The 14,576-nt window shown below is 50.2% G+C and overlaps 1 protein-coding gene across 1 annotated transcript in view; it reads right to left on the reverse strand.

Annotated features, from left to right (window-relative positions):
- Nucleotides 1-324: 324 nt before the first annotated feature.
- Nucleotides 325-14,576, reverse strand: part of LOC141998451 (uncharacterized) — a 47,412-nt gene continuing 33,160 nt past the window's right edge. The window contains exons 1-3 of the mRNA XM_074971297.1: nt 9,330-9,473; nt 6,768-6,879; nt 325-5,646 (exon numbers count right to left, since the gene is read on the reverse strand). Coding sequence (XP_074827398.1) covers nt 4,457-5,646; nt 6,768-6,879; nt 9,330-9,344 — 1,317 coding nt within the window. The 5' untranslated portion in view covers nt 9,345-9,473 and the 3' untranslated portion in view covers nt 325-4,456. Of the gene's footprint in view, nt 5,647-6,767; nt 6,880-9,329 lie in introns of the transcript that reaches the window.

A 14,576-nucleotide genomic window follows, 5' to 3' on the forward strand; every position in this document is an offset into this window, starting at 1 on the left:
GTCCTGCATGTTTCTGGTCCCTTCTGGGCAGAGACCCAGAGCATCCCAACTAAAATCCCATGTCTCCTCCCCGCTGCTTTTCTCCCTTTCTTTGGGCCAAACAAAGACAAAGGCTGCAGTGGAAGGCACGTGGACTACATCAGCCTAAAATAAAAAATAATTAAGGTTTGTCCACAGGTGCTGACTTTTATTTTTCCCCATTGGTGCTCCACCCCTGCTCCACCCTGAGGCCCCACCCCCCACTCTGCTCCTTCCCCAAGGTCCTGCTCTTGCTCCGCCTCTTCCTGCCCCCCCCATCCCCTCCCCTGAAGCCCCCCACTGGCCTGCTGCTCTCCACCCTCTCTCAAGTGCCTCCTGCCAGCCACGAAACAGCTGATTGGTGACGCAGCTGGAAGAGCTGTGGCTGGTGGGTGTTGAACACCCACCATTTTTCCCCCATGGGTGCTCGAGTCCCGGAGCACCCATGGAGTCGGCACCTATGGGTTTGTTTACACTAGGATTTTAGGGGGAGAAGGGGGTCTCTAGGCATTGCATCTCAAGGCAGGGAAAAAGCCGTGACTCTGCAAAAGGCTTAGGGGTCATGATGGACAAGCAAATCAGCATGAGCTCCCAGTGTGATGCTGGGGCAAAAGGGGCTAATGTGATACAGCAACGCAGGGGTGGGGAGGTAATTTTACCTCTATCTGTGGCACTGGGCAGACCAGTACGGAGGGCTTGTCTATACTGCGCGCTAAATCGGCACCACTGCAATCGATGACGAGGCATTGGTTTAGCGGGTCTGGTGAAGACGCGATGAGTCGATGGGAGAGCGTCTCCCGCCGCAGACACCGCATTAGGTCGATGTAAGCTATGTCGCTCCGGGGGGGTGATTTTTTTCACACCCCTGAGTGATGTCACTTACATTGACTTAAGTGGCAGTGTAGACCAGGCCTGAGATAGCAAATACAGTTCTGGTGTTTGCACGTTAAACAGGATGTTGAAAAACTAGAAACAGGGCAGAAAAGAGCCGCAAACCTGATCTGAAGTCTGGACAAAATGCATTCCAGTGAGAGACCTGAAGTTCAATCTGTTTCAGCGGTTCTCAAAGTGTGGGTCGGGACCCCAAAGTGGGTCTCGGCCCTGTTTTAATGGGGTCGCCAAGTCTGGCATTAGACTTGCTGGTACCCCAGGCTGAAGCCAAAGCCTGACGATTTCAGCCCTGGGTGGCAGGGTTTGGGCTCCCGTCCCCTCTCCCCACCATGCCCAGGGCGGTGGGGCTCAGGCAGGCTCAGGCTTCAGACCCCTCTCCTGGGGTCATGTAGTAATTTTTGTTGTCAGAAGGGGGTCACGGAGCAATGAAGTTTGAGGACCCCTTTATCAAATGGAAGACTGAGAGGTGACGTGATTGTGATGTATAAGTACCGGGTCCTGAAGGGATCTTAAATCTAGCTGGGAAAGGAATAACAAGAACAACTGGCTGGAAGCTACAGCCAGAGAGATTCAATTGAGAAATAAGGCACAAATTTGCAACAGTGAGAAATTTAATCATAGAATATCAGGGTTGGAAGGGACCTCAAGAGGTCATCTAGTCCAACTCCCTGCTCAAAGCAGGACCAATCCCCAACTAAATCATCCCAGCCAGGGCTTTGTCAAGCCTGACCTTAAAAATATCTAAGGAAGGAGATTCCACCACCTCCTAGGTAACCCATTCCAGTGTTTCACCACCCTCCTAGTGAAAAAGTTTTTCCTAATATCCAACCTAAACCTCCCCCACTGCAACTTGAGACCATTACTCCTTGTTCTGTCATCAGCTATCACAGAGAACAGTCTAGATCCATCCTCTTTGGAACCACCTCTCAGGTAGTTGAAAACAGCTATCAAATCCCCCCTCATTCTTCTCTTCCGCAGACTAAACAATCCCAGTTCCCTCAGCCTCTCCTCATAAGTCATGTGTTCCAGTCCCCTAATCATTTTTGTTGCCCTTCGCTGGACTCTTTCCAATTTTTCCACATCCTTCTGGTAGTGTGGGGCCCAAAACTGGACACAGTACTCCAGATGAGGCCTCACCAATGTTGAATAGAAGGGAACGATCACATCCCTCGATCTGCTGGCAATGCCCCCACGTATACATCCCAAAATGCCATTGGCCTTCTTGGCAACAAGGGCACACTGTTGACTCATATCCAGGTTCTCGTCCACTGTCACCCCTAGGTCCTTTTCTGCAGAACTGCTGCCTAGCCATTCGGTCCCTAGTCTGTAGCGGTGCATTGGATTCTTCCGTCCTAAGTGCAGGACTCTGCCCTTTCCTTGTTGAACCTCATGAGATTTCTTTTGGCCCAAACCTCTAATTTGTCTAGGGCCCTCTGTATCCTATCCCTACCCTCCAGCGTATCTACCTCTCCTCCCAGTTTAGTGTCAGTGGAGTAAGCTGTCTTCAGATCACGGCTGGACACTACTCTGAACCTTAGACAAATACAAGTGACTGGGCTCAATAAAGAGGTAAAACTGGGTGAAACTCTTTGAACTCTGTTATAGATCTGACTAGATGATCTAATGGTCCCTTCTGGCTTTGAGAGCTATTAATGTTGTGGAAATGTGCTAATGGAAATATAACTTACAAGTGGGCCATGAACGTAAGATAGCCAATCCAGAAATATAAGCAAGTCAGTAGTAAAATGACTAATGAAGTAATTGTTGAAAAGCATGCGCTCTCATGTTTGCAGAACGGGAGAATTAGTTAAAGAAACTAGGGCAGAGAGGAGGAGGGGTATATAAATAGATATGCTTGGAGGAATTTGATTTTTTTAAATAATTTTGCTGGATATTTATTTTAAATCATTTTTTATTATTTTTTTACCAATGTCAATGTTCCCAGTTGTGCAAAATTATGGGGTTTTAAGCTTTATTTTACTTTAATGTATTTAAATTCTCATTGTCATGGGAAATTATAGGGGGCATGAGACAACGGGCGGGGCCAGACAATAATTCTTTAATGAATGCATCCGATGAAGTGGGTTTTAGCCCACGAAAGCTTATGCCCAAATAAATTTGTTAGTCTCTAAGGTGCCACAAGGACTCCTTGTTTTGTTTTTTTTTTGGCTGATACAGACTAACACGGCGGCCACTCTGAAATCTTTAATGACCGCAGATGTTGAGATTTTAATGGTTAAAGCTTTATAATCGAGACACACAAATTCTCAACATCACGTGTCAAAATATACCAAGTAAATCTCCTTATATCAAACTCTCAGACGTTCTCAAGGGGCAGTTTTCTTACTTTGCCTGGCTCAGAATTTCAGTTATCAGCTATGGAACTGTTTTTTGTTGGTTTGTGCGCGTGTGCCATGAAATCGACGTTTACCAACATTTACTGATAAAAATCTAACCCTTCCAAGCCACCCCCCCATATATATATTACAAGGGGAAAACCGAAGGACTTATTACTGCAAATCCAAACCAGTGTCAAATATTATAGGACTGCACTAACCATTTAGGCACATCGATTCTTTGAACACCTGTGTAACACAGAGGAATGTTAACCATTTATTCCTTGACTGTGTTTGACTAAAGCAATTCTTCAAGAAAAGGCATCCAGTCTTAATCTGAGGACATGACGTAATAGAGAACCCGCCACTCCCCTTGGTAGTTTGTCCCAAAGGTTGATCACCCTCACTGTTAAAATTGTGCCTTGTTACTAATTACAATTTGTCTGGCTTTCATCTCCAGCCATTGGTTCTTGTTAAGCCTCATGCAACCGTCTCACCCCATTTCCCTAGTTCACAGCTCTTCTTATCAGTCCAGCATCCACCCAGCACATCTGCTCCCAGCTCCCGCAGACACCGACAAAAGAGCAACAGTTGACAACAGGTGAAAAAGCGCAGTGAATCCATGAGAGACTCCAGGATCCAGCCAGGGGAGCAAATGCCCTGAGAGCAGGAAGCTCAGGTTAATATGAGCCAGAGGACGGTAAACTCCTGGTCTCCCCTAAACTGCCTAAACCTGCCTCATTTCGAGCCTTCTTATATGATCACGTTATTTACAAAAGTTTTAACATCATCCTAATGAAAGGAGAAAACCCAAATTCCCTTCTGCAATTTGAGCTGGGTAGGAAACAGCCCAGAAGCAGCTTTACCAAGAGATGGAACCAGGGATTGAAGCTCGGAGGTATCAGGCTGTGTTTGGAATCTATACAAATCCCCCCTCCAGGTCTGAGACATTTTCATCTCCAGCCCTCAAGAGTCTGACTTAGCATGAAAGACGACAAAGACGTGTGCAGGGGAATTGGATTTTTTTTTTTTTTAGTAAACTAAGGCCAGTCCTAGTGATGGAACTGATAGAATTTCTCTTCTGTGTGGAGTCTCCATTGTCAGTTCCACTTGAAACATTGTCCATGCTTAAGATATTTAAGAGGTCTTTTCCCTGTATAGATTTGCTGATGCCCCATACGTGCTGACCCCAACTGAAGCTTCTCCCACATTCAAGGTTTTTCTCCCGTGTGGATTCTCTGATGTCGAATATGGGTGGAGCTCTGATTGAAAGTTTTCCCACAGTCGAGGCATTTATAGGGTCTCTCTCCTGTATGGATTCTCTGATGTTTAATAAGGGCTGAGTTGTCACTAAAACTTTTCCCACACTCCAGGCACTTATAAGGTCTCTCTCCTGTGTGAGTTCTTTGATGTGAAATCAGATCTGAGCTCCAACTGAATCTTTTCCCACACTCAAGGCATTTATAGGGTTTCTCTCCTGTATGTGTTCGCTGATGTGAAATAAGGTATGAGCTCTGACTGAAACTTTTCCCACACTCCAGGCATTTATAGGGTTTGTCTCCAGAATGGGTTCTCTTGTGTCGAGTCAGGTGTGAGCTCCGATTGAATCTTCTCCCACAATCGAGGCATTTATAGGGTCTCTCTCCTGTGTGCAGTCGCTGGTGAGTAATAAGGGCTGAACTGTCACTAAACCCCTTCCCACAATCCAGGCATTTGTAAGGTTTCTCGCCTGTATGGTGCATCTGATGTCTAACAAGCTGCATGTTCCAATCAAAACTTTCCCCACAGTCCAGGCATTTATAGGGTCTTTCTCCCGTGTGGGTTCTCTGATGAGAAATAAGATCTGAGCTCTGAATGAAGCTTTTCCCGCATTCCAGGCATTTATAGGGTTTCTCACCTGTGTGGGTTCTCTCATGCCTAATAAGATGGCAACTTTGATTGAAACCTTTCCCACAATTAAGGCACTTATAAGGTTTCTCTCCTGTGTGGATCCTCTGATGGGAAATAAGATTTGAGCTCTGATTGAAACCTTTCCCACAGACTAGGCACTTGTAGGGTTTCTCTCCCGTGTGGATCCTCTGATGGGAAATAAGATGTGAACTTCGACTGAAGCTTTTCCCACACTCGGTGCATGTGTTTTTTCTCTCTTCTGTGGGGATTCTCTGCTGGGCTGTGGTTTCCTTGAGATCCTTGCAATCTCCACCATGATTGATGGGTTCACACATTTTCTTCCCTGGGTCATATCCCAGCAGCCTCTCCGACCTACGCTGATTTCCACAGGCTTTACCTGGTTCACGATTCTCATAAAAATCCCCCTTGGATCTTCCCAATACCGTTCCTTGCAGATCCACGTCCTCACCACCTTCCCACTGTGGATTCTCATTCACCATCCCAGCACCCTCTGGAATACAGAGAGAGAATCCAGAAGGAGTCATCCCCGTGCCGGGGAGAAAGGAAGGAAAAGGGAACAGCAAAGAGGGGAAAAACAACACAACAACCACTGGGGAGACGGAGAAAGGGAACACTTACTAACCCTTCTGTAATTTTTCCTTCTCTGAAGTGTGTCCCTGGTGCTGCATGATCCATTAGAACTGGGATATTCCTCCTCATCCTCCAAGCATGGAGGCTCCTCTTTCTTTTAAACCCTCTCTCTCACTCTAATTTCATAGTGTACTGCACCTGGTATAACAACAGCACCACGGGGTGAAGCTCAGTTTCAAAATAAAGTTTTCAAAATAATTTTTTTTTTAAATAGAGCATCCATTTGGAAGAAATAAACTAGTTGTAACAGACAACACAGAGCACCGGGGACCCACAATAGAGAAATTTCATTCTGCCTCCAGATCCCTTCAAAAGATCCAGGGGGAAGTAAAGTCTGGGGGCGGGGAGCTCGTCCCAGATCTCAGTCAGCGTGGGTGGGTGGCATCTGCCCCATGGATGGAGCTTGTCCCAGGAAGGGAGGGGAAGAGACATGAATTAATACAGACAAGACAATACAATGCTTCTGCCACCTCAACGGGATGGAGATGAATTAACATCTCCCTTGTGTTTCTAACTCCTCAGTCCCGTGGCTGGGGGAGTGGAGATCAAAGTGTGTCTTAAATGAGTTGTGGGGACTATGGGGTCATTCCCCTGAAATCAAAGGGTCTGTTTGCACAGCTGCTGAGAGGTGTAATTCCCAGCTTGGTAGATGGACAAGCACTAGTGTCTAACAATAGCAGTATGGCCATGGCAGCATGGGCTGTGGCTTGGATTACCCACCAGAGTACAATCCTGCCCTGCCCCTGGGCTAGCGCTAGCCTCTATCTGTGCCATTATTTTTAGGCATTAGTTTTCGGAAAACTATTACATGTAAATGTATCTGAGCTGGGAATCACACCTCCCAGCTGGTGTGTAGATGTAACCTAAGTGACCAAAGAAGAACCTCACCAGAAGCCCAACTGAAAACATCACAGCTGCCCCCCGGCCCCTCCGCAGCCCCTTCCCAGGCTTCCAATAATCAAGGGGACAGGACTCGCTTACCCAGCGAGGTCACCATCTCGTAATTCTCCTGCATGACGTCCCTGAGCGGGGTCCAGCAGAGCCCCCGGCCCTGGGTGAAATACACAGCCACCTCCTCGAAGGTCACCGGCTCCTGAAACAAGAGGCCCCCACTCAGCACCTGCTGCCCCAGCCACAATCCCACTAGTCCCAGGGGAGGAGGGCTGATAAAATGAAAGGTCTAGTGGAGACAGAGGAGCAGAATCCCACCCCCACCTTGCTCGGAGCAGCCAGGAGGCTTGAGGGAGGGGAGAAAGAGAGAGCTCCTTGTCCTCCTTGAAGGAGGACAGGGGCCTTCCCCTTTATCACACACCTACTAGCCAGAGGCTGGCACAGGAAATGGAGCCCCTCAGCAGGGTCCAGGGACAGGAATCCCAACACCCTCCCCATTCCCAGCAGCTGGGGGTAAGGGGACGGGGCCTCTCCCCTGGGCCTTCACCACTGGGTGCCCCCTTCATATTCCACAGCAGCCGCTGCCTGGTGGGTTCAGACTCCAGCAGTGGGAGTCCAGTCCATTTTCCCAGCCCTGTCCAGGGGGTTTGTTTCCAGTTCCAGAAATGGGAGAATTTCCACCCCGCTCCCAAGGGGCGTCTTCTGAACATACTCAGGTGACTAGCCCAAGCCGCTATCGAGGCCGTATATTTAGGCGCTAACTCTAGCAGAACTAGTGCATCTACATCTACCCGGGCTGGGAATCCCACCTCCCAGTGGCTGTGTGGACGTAACCTAAGTGACCGGGGTAGAGCCTGAGCAGAAACTAAACTGGGCACACGAGAGCCCCAGGGATGCCACAGACTGAACATGTCAGAGCAGGTTTGTCCCTCCCTGTCACCACCTCCCTGGCCCTGTGTATTTCCTGCTCCAGGCCTTTTAACACAAACCCACCAGCAGCCCCCTGAAAATCCTCTCTCTGAAGGGGTTTCCCATCCCCCAGGAGGATGTGTTGTAGTCACTGGGATAGGGCAGTCCTACCCCAGTGGGGAGCTCCATTTTTTGGAAAGTGGATGAAAGTTCATACAAAGTTACAATCACCTCTAAGAAGAAATGTTGCTAGGAAAACGTACCCAAAGGAGACAGTCTGGGTCAGCCCAAACAGAAAGGTCCAAATAGTCATTGGAGGAGTGGATCTGAAACCCAGGTGAGCGCCCTGCCCCAGGGCTAGAGTCATTCTCATTCTCTCTCACCCAACTTATGTGTAATTATTTATACATGGTGGAACAGCTTCAGTGGGAGAGACTGAGAGAGACGTACCAAGGAAAACTCCATCGTCCTATATGCCAAACTCCAGGAGAGGGTTCACAACTGCATATTCTCTACTAGATTCAAGAGGCCTTTAGAACCTGGTATTTTCTCTTTGCAATCCAATCAATGACCCAGGACACTATTTTGCCTCCAAAACTAAGGAAATCTAATATAATTCAAAAATTAGAGCGTAAATGTCGGTGAATTTTGAGGAGCTTTTATATGACTATTTGACAATGGAGAGAAAAATTAAGAAAATAGAAGAGGATTCACGTTTTAGCTAATTAGAAGGGAGCAGGCAAAAAAAAATTAATAGTATTTAGCTAAAAAAGTAAGCGACATATATGCAAAATATTAATCCATAAATAGAGAAACTGAACACATTTTGAGGGGATTTTGTATCAAAATCTGGCAAGTGAGAAAAAAGAAAAAGAATTGAGAGGTTATTGAGCAATATCTTATTAATGGAGAGAAAAGGGGCTCAACTTCGTGCAACGGTTCTCAAATTTTTTTTGCTGACCCCCCCCCTTTGAAAATATTTCAGACTGGGATGACCCCCACTCAAAAAAAGTGATAGCAAATTGCTGTGTGTACTCAGAGGAGCACTAAATGAAGCATGTAATCAATAGCCCTGCAGTCAAAGGCACTGAAACCTTGCAAAAAGGGAAAAGTCGGGTGACCATATTTCCAGATCCCCGATAGAGGACACTGCTGGGGGGAGGGGGAACTGTAGGGGGGTACAGCAATACCGTACCAGGCCACCCGTACTTCTGTACTGCTGCTGGCCCTGGTGCTGCCTTCAGAGCTGGGTGCCCGGCCAGCAGCCGCCACCCTCCGGCTGCCCAGCTCGGAAGGTAACGCCTCCATCAGAGGCACCAGAGAAGTAAGGGTGGCCACACCATACCATCTCGTGAACCCCCCCCCACATACATAATAGCCTTAAGACCCCTTTTGGGGTGAGGACCCCCCATTTCAGAAATGCTGACTTAGTGGTTATTGAATTGCTAGACTTATACACAGGCTTGGTAGAATTTGATTTTTTTTTTAAATCATTTCAATGACAGTATCAGTGTTTCTTCTGAAGGATTTATTTCCAATTTTTATCGATTTAAAGGTTCACAGTTGCAGGAACTAGTGGGGCGGATCACACAAGAATTATTCAACGACTGCAGACACTGAGATTCAACAAGCTGAAAGCTTTATAAATGTTACATGCACGTTGGCATCAGCATAGGCCAAAATATACCAAGTAAACCTCCTAAACTCAAACGCTAAGAAGTTCTCAAGCAGCATTTTTCTTACTTTGCCGGTCTGCATGTTTCAACTATTTCCAGTGGAAGTATGTTTTCATCCATTTGTGTGTGTAAGGAGAAATTGAGGTTTACCAACATTTATGGATATAAAATCTCATCCTTCCAAGCCTAGGTATGTAGAAGAGAAACAGAATCTGAGCAGATTGATCGCACTGTAACCCCCCCCCCCCCCCCCCACGACACCAAGAGCAGGTTATTCAGGCTGCCTGGCACACGTGCATTAGGAGACAGTGTGAGCGGGTCACACTCGGGGCTGTTCAGGAGAACAGGATCCTGCCCCCTTTCAGAGCAGGTGTCTCTGATGGAGCAAACAGGGCCCCAGCAGCCGTTCAGGGCTGGGGAGATTCACCCATCGCTGGGGCACGAAGGGGCCTGTCTCAGGGGAGGGAGGGGCTCCGAATTTTCTAACGGGGTTACAATAACCCCACCCCGACTCCATTTCAGTCTCATTTCTCTCCCCTCCCCTCCCTGACAACCCAGCCCCAGGGACACAACAGGGAACCCCCCTGGGGCCCGCCCATGCCCCCCCCCGGCCGCTCTCCCCCCTGCCCGAACCCCCGCGCTGGCCCCGGGCGCAGATCCTGGGCAGAGCCCGGGCAGCGACTCGCCGCTGGGGCCGCAGCTCCGGTCCCTCCGCCAGGCGCTTCCCAGCCAGGGAGCAGCTTCCCGGGGCGGCGGGAGCTGGGGCTGCGGGGCCGCTTGTGCAGAGTCACTGTCCTGCCCGACCCCGGCCCTTTCCCCCGGGTCCCCCCATCACCTGCGGGCTCCGGCTCGGGGGCTGGTGCGGGCCGAGCCCGGGGCGGAGCGGGGAGTTAGTGCCGGTCTCTCCCCGCACAGACCCCGCCGGGGAGCAGCAGCGGCTGGGCCCGGCCCCCGGCTCGCAATGGAGGATCTGACCCAGGAAGATAAACAGAGGCAGAGCGAGCGCAGCCCGCTCCCTCCCAGCACGAACCAGGGCCCTGTGGGGGCAGCAGCTAAGGACCCCCCGCCCCGCCCCACACCCCGCTCAGCCCGGGGGGCCCAGGCCCGAAATCCCTCCTCTCTGCCCGGTAGAGACCGGCCCGGCCAATCCCACCCACCGCCCTGGTCACTGAGAAACGCGCCCCGGCAGGCTCCCTGGGAGGCCAGGACACGCCACCCCGGCGGATTTGGGGAACCTCGGCAGCAATCCCCGGTCCCCATAGAAATCCCCCTTCTCCCCTTCGCAGGGATCCTGGGCTCCTCCTTTCCACCCCCCACTGACAGGCTTAATCATAGAATCATAGAATATCAGGGTTGGAAGGGACCTCAGGAGGTCATCTAGTCCAACCCCCTGCTCAAAGCAGGACCGATCCCCAATTAAATCATCCCAGCCAGAGCTTTGTCAAGCCTGACCTTAAAAGCTTCTAAGGAAGGAGATTCTACCACCTCCCTAGGTAACGCATTCCAGTGTTTCACCACCCCTCCTAGTGAAAAAGTTTTTCCTAATATCCAACCTAAACCTCCCCCACTGCAACTTGAGACCATTACTCCTTGTCCTGTCATCTTCTACCACTGAGAATAGTCTAGAACCATCCTCTTTGGAACCACCTCTCAGGTAGTTGAAAACAGCTATCAAATCCCCCCTCATTCTTCTCTTCTGCAGACTAAACAATCCCAGTTCCCTCAGCCTCTCCAGCTTCAGTGCAAGAACCGCCCCGAGTGCTGGGGCAGGGGGCTGCCGGACAATGGGTTTGTCTAGGACCCAGAAAGGGAGCTGGGGATGGAAGGGAATTGCACCCCCTACAGTAACTCTTTGTTGCTGGGTGAATTCCACAGTCCCTGCAATGACCCTGTCCACCCATATTGCTACTGGGCAATATGGACACCTGCTTATCAGGGGTTTACACACATACAATAGCCCTGAAGTTGAACTCTGGGTAACCCCTTCTAAAGTTCAGAAGAGCCCCGACTCTGACCTATGCTTCAGCGGAGAGTTTAGCTGCGTCTCAGGAAGAAGGGGAGTGTAATAGAATTAGGCCCCGTCTACACTTAAAAATTAGGTCGACCCAGCTACCTCCCTCAGCTCTGGGTGTGAAAAATCCAGCGCCTGAGCAATGTAATTCAACCAAGCTAAGGCCCCATGTCGACCATACCTTGCCAGTTATTCCTCGTTTTGTAGCTGTGCGTTTGATTTTTCCTTCCTAAGGCCAGGTCTACTCTACAAACGGACAGGGGTACAACTACATCACTCAGAAAATCCACCTTCTGGAGCGACGCAGGTGTATTGACCTAACCCCCCAGTGAAGACAGTGCTATGTTGGCAGGAGAGTTTAGACCCTGAACATGTGGGAAGACCCACTGGCCAGACACCTGGGAAAGAATTCTCTGTAGTGACTCAGAGGCCCCCCCATCCAGTGTCCCATCACCAGCCATTGGGGATATTTGCTGCTATAATTCGGTGACTTTTTAAATAGAGAATAAAATGCTTTTTGGACAAGGAGAGGGAATTAGGGGGCAAAGGAGTGGGAGGAAATGGGGAGAGAGGTTTGGGGCTGCAGAGAGGGCAGGGGGTAAATGGGCAGGGGTAGTAGGGGAAGGGACAGGGGTTGGGGGGCTAAGGACACAGGGGGATGGGGTTGAGGGAAGTGGGAGGAGAGAGGTGGGGCACTGGGAAGTTGCAAGAGAGGAGCACCTCTCAGCCCCACATAATCTCCTTCCATGTGTGTGCTGAGATCCGGGTGTCCTTGCCCCTCCAGGGCATGTCCGAGCCCCCTCTCTGCCCTGCATGTGATCCAGCATCTGGAGAAGGCCTGACCCACTGGAGGAGGAACTGAGAACAGGCATGCTGGAAGCCTGTTTTTTCAATATCCTTCTTAATATGCAGCCATCAGAACTGCATTTACGATCCAAGTCCTCATGGGCGGTGGGTGAATCACGGGTTCGAGGAGGCTAGCCCCCGTCCCAGCCCACCCCTTCTGCCTGAGGCCCTTCCCCTCCCCTGCTGAAGCCCAGAGGCCCCCCACCCTCAGCTGCAGAGCGCTGGGCGGCCCCAGCCACCCCAAGTCCCAGCCCCAGCAGGCTTCCTGGAAGAGGAGCAGCCTGCCTGGGCTAGGGCCAACTAGCAGCAAGGCTGGGAGGGAGCAGCTTGGGGCTGTTTGGGGAGGTACAGCCTTCCCTAGCCTATTATATGCACCGCCCATGCCAGTCCTGGTCTCCCCAATGCTCCCCAGTCACCAGCCCAGAGCTGAATCAATCAGGGTGCAGGGGCAATGTTTTAAATAAAGGGGTGAAACAGCCCTGCTGCGGGGTGGAGTCCCAGTGCCCGGGCAGAGTGCTATTCCAGCTTCACTTACTAGCGAAGCCCTCCAGTAAGTTAGTAGCCACTTCATATGGGGAGAAGACAGTGTTCTAGAGTGAAAGTCTTCTAGAGATCCAGGGAATAGATGCTTCATATGCTGATCCCAATACCTGTACCACTTTAGATACAGTTTGACCAGCCAGTGAGGACCAGTCTGTTACCAACCTGGAATGCTGCTGGCTGTGGAGATCCCCAGACTGTCAAGGGGGGTCAGAAGTGCTTTGAAAGGGCTGAGAAGCTGCCCTTCTTCTCAAGCTGTGAAGGGTCCAGGTGACTTGAGTCCAGAGCGCCAATGTGCGGGAGGTCAGATTAGATGATCATGATGGTCCCTTCTGACCTTCAAGTCTATGAATCAATGAGACACACTCAGCACATACGACGGCCACACTACAATGACCGAGAAATCATCTCTGCGAGACGATCAGAGGGGACTGTGTTCTGATGTGCGTGCTCAAGAACAGGAAGGTCAATATCATGTGGGAACCTTATCTTTGAATATCTGTAATAGCAACAAAATGGGGACGTCTGTATACGGAATGCCTGTAGATTTACTGCCCAACTGCTTGTCTTTAAATGATATTCACAGTATTCCAAATCCTATTTACAATGGGTTGTCCCATTTATAATCATTTCTGTGTGCATGGAATGTCTGTTTGCCCAGGTCACTCTGTGGGACTCTCTCTTCAAAGCCGACTGGGCAATATTACCAGCTACTTAACAGGGTTTTACATACATACAACAGCCCCGAACTTTAACTCTGTGTCCAGCCTTATGGAAAGAGCTCCGGCCTGGGTTTCACCAGAGAGTGAAGCTGAGGTGCAGGAAGAAAGGGAGCATAATAGAGTTATACGTAATATTGTGTGAGCAACCCCAGACCTCATTACGCCAGTGGGGCCGTTTACCTTTCTGGGTTGGTTTTTATTCCACTTTGTGTGGCCCTGGCTGGCAATGAAGTCATCACAAACCAGGTAGGACAAACTCGTGCTCAGAGGTGCACTGTATGTTTGTACAAACGATTCAAGGGTACGTCCACACTGCCGGGCCTGGCTCAGCTGACGGGGGCTGACAGGGCTCAGGTTGTGGGGCTATAAAATTGCAGTGCAGACGTTCGGGCTGGGGCTGGAGCCCCAGGGGAGAGAGTCTCAGATCTCAGGCTCTGATTCAAGACCAAATGTCTACACAGTTCATTTTAGCCCCGAAGCCCAGGCCTGAGTAAGCTAACCCAGGCTCTGACTCAATGCCGCAGGGTTTTTTTCTCTCAGTGTAGACATAACCCAAGCTGCATCCCCAGCTGGTGTAAATTGGCCATAGCTCCATTGGAACCTGTGGGGCCAGATCCCCAGCTGGTGAGAATCAGAGGGGAGGATCTGACCCATGGGACTTGCAACACACACACATTTTGCAGGCAGTGCCCAGTTGGGAGCGGGGATGTGAAAATTCACTCCTAACACAGCCCCGCAAGAGGCAGGGATGAATCAGCCAGGCGGAGCTGATCATTCCCACTAAAATCTCCAGCCAGCTGCTCAGGGGGCTAGGACAGTTTAACCAGAGTGAGGGGACATGGATCTCAGTGACTTGGGCTCTGGGTGGAACTCGCTCTGCAGGTTTCTTTAGTTAAAGGGCATAGAGGAAGCATTGCTGGGTCCTGCTTGATGAAACGGTGAAAAGTGAGTGTGCAGGGAAGGGGCTCATTAGCTGTTGTCTCCAGGGAGCTGGTGCTCAGATGGAGGATGGCGTAACTTTACAAACGGCCACCATCACAATTTGCTACCAGTCACAGTTATTGACATCTACTGGGTGTTCTTTTCTGCTGCTCTGTGACAACGTGCTGCCCCGCCCGATGTATCAAAATGTGATGGATGGGGGTTGCCTGTCACAGTTTCCACAATGTGCTACCATGGAGAAAGCTCTGTTGGC

Source organism: Natator depressus, chromosome 14 (genome assembly GCF_965152275.1).
Source record: "Natator depressus isolate rNatDep1 chromosome 14, rNatDep2.hap1, whole genome shotgun sequence".
Taxonomy (NCBI): domain Eukaryota; kingdom Metazoa; phylum Chordata; order Testudines; family Cheloniidae; genus Natator; species Natator depressus.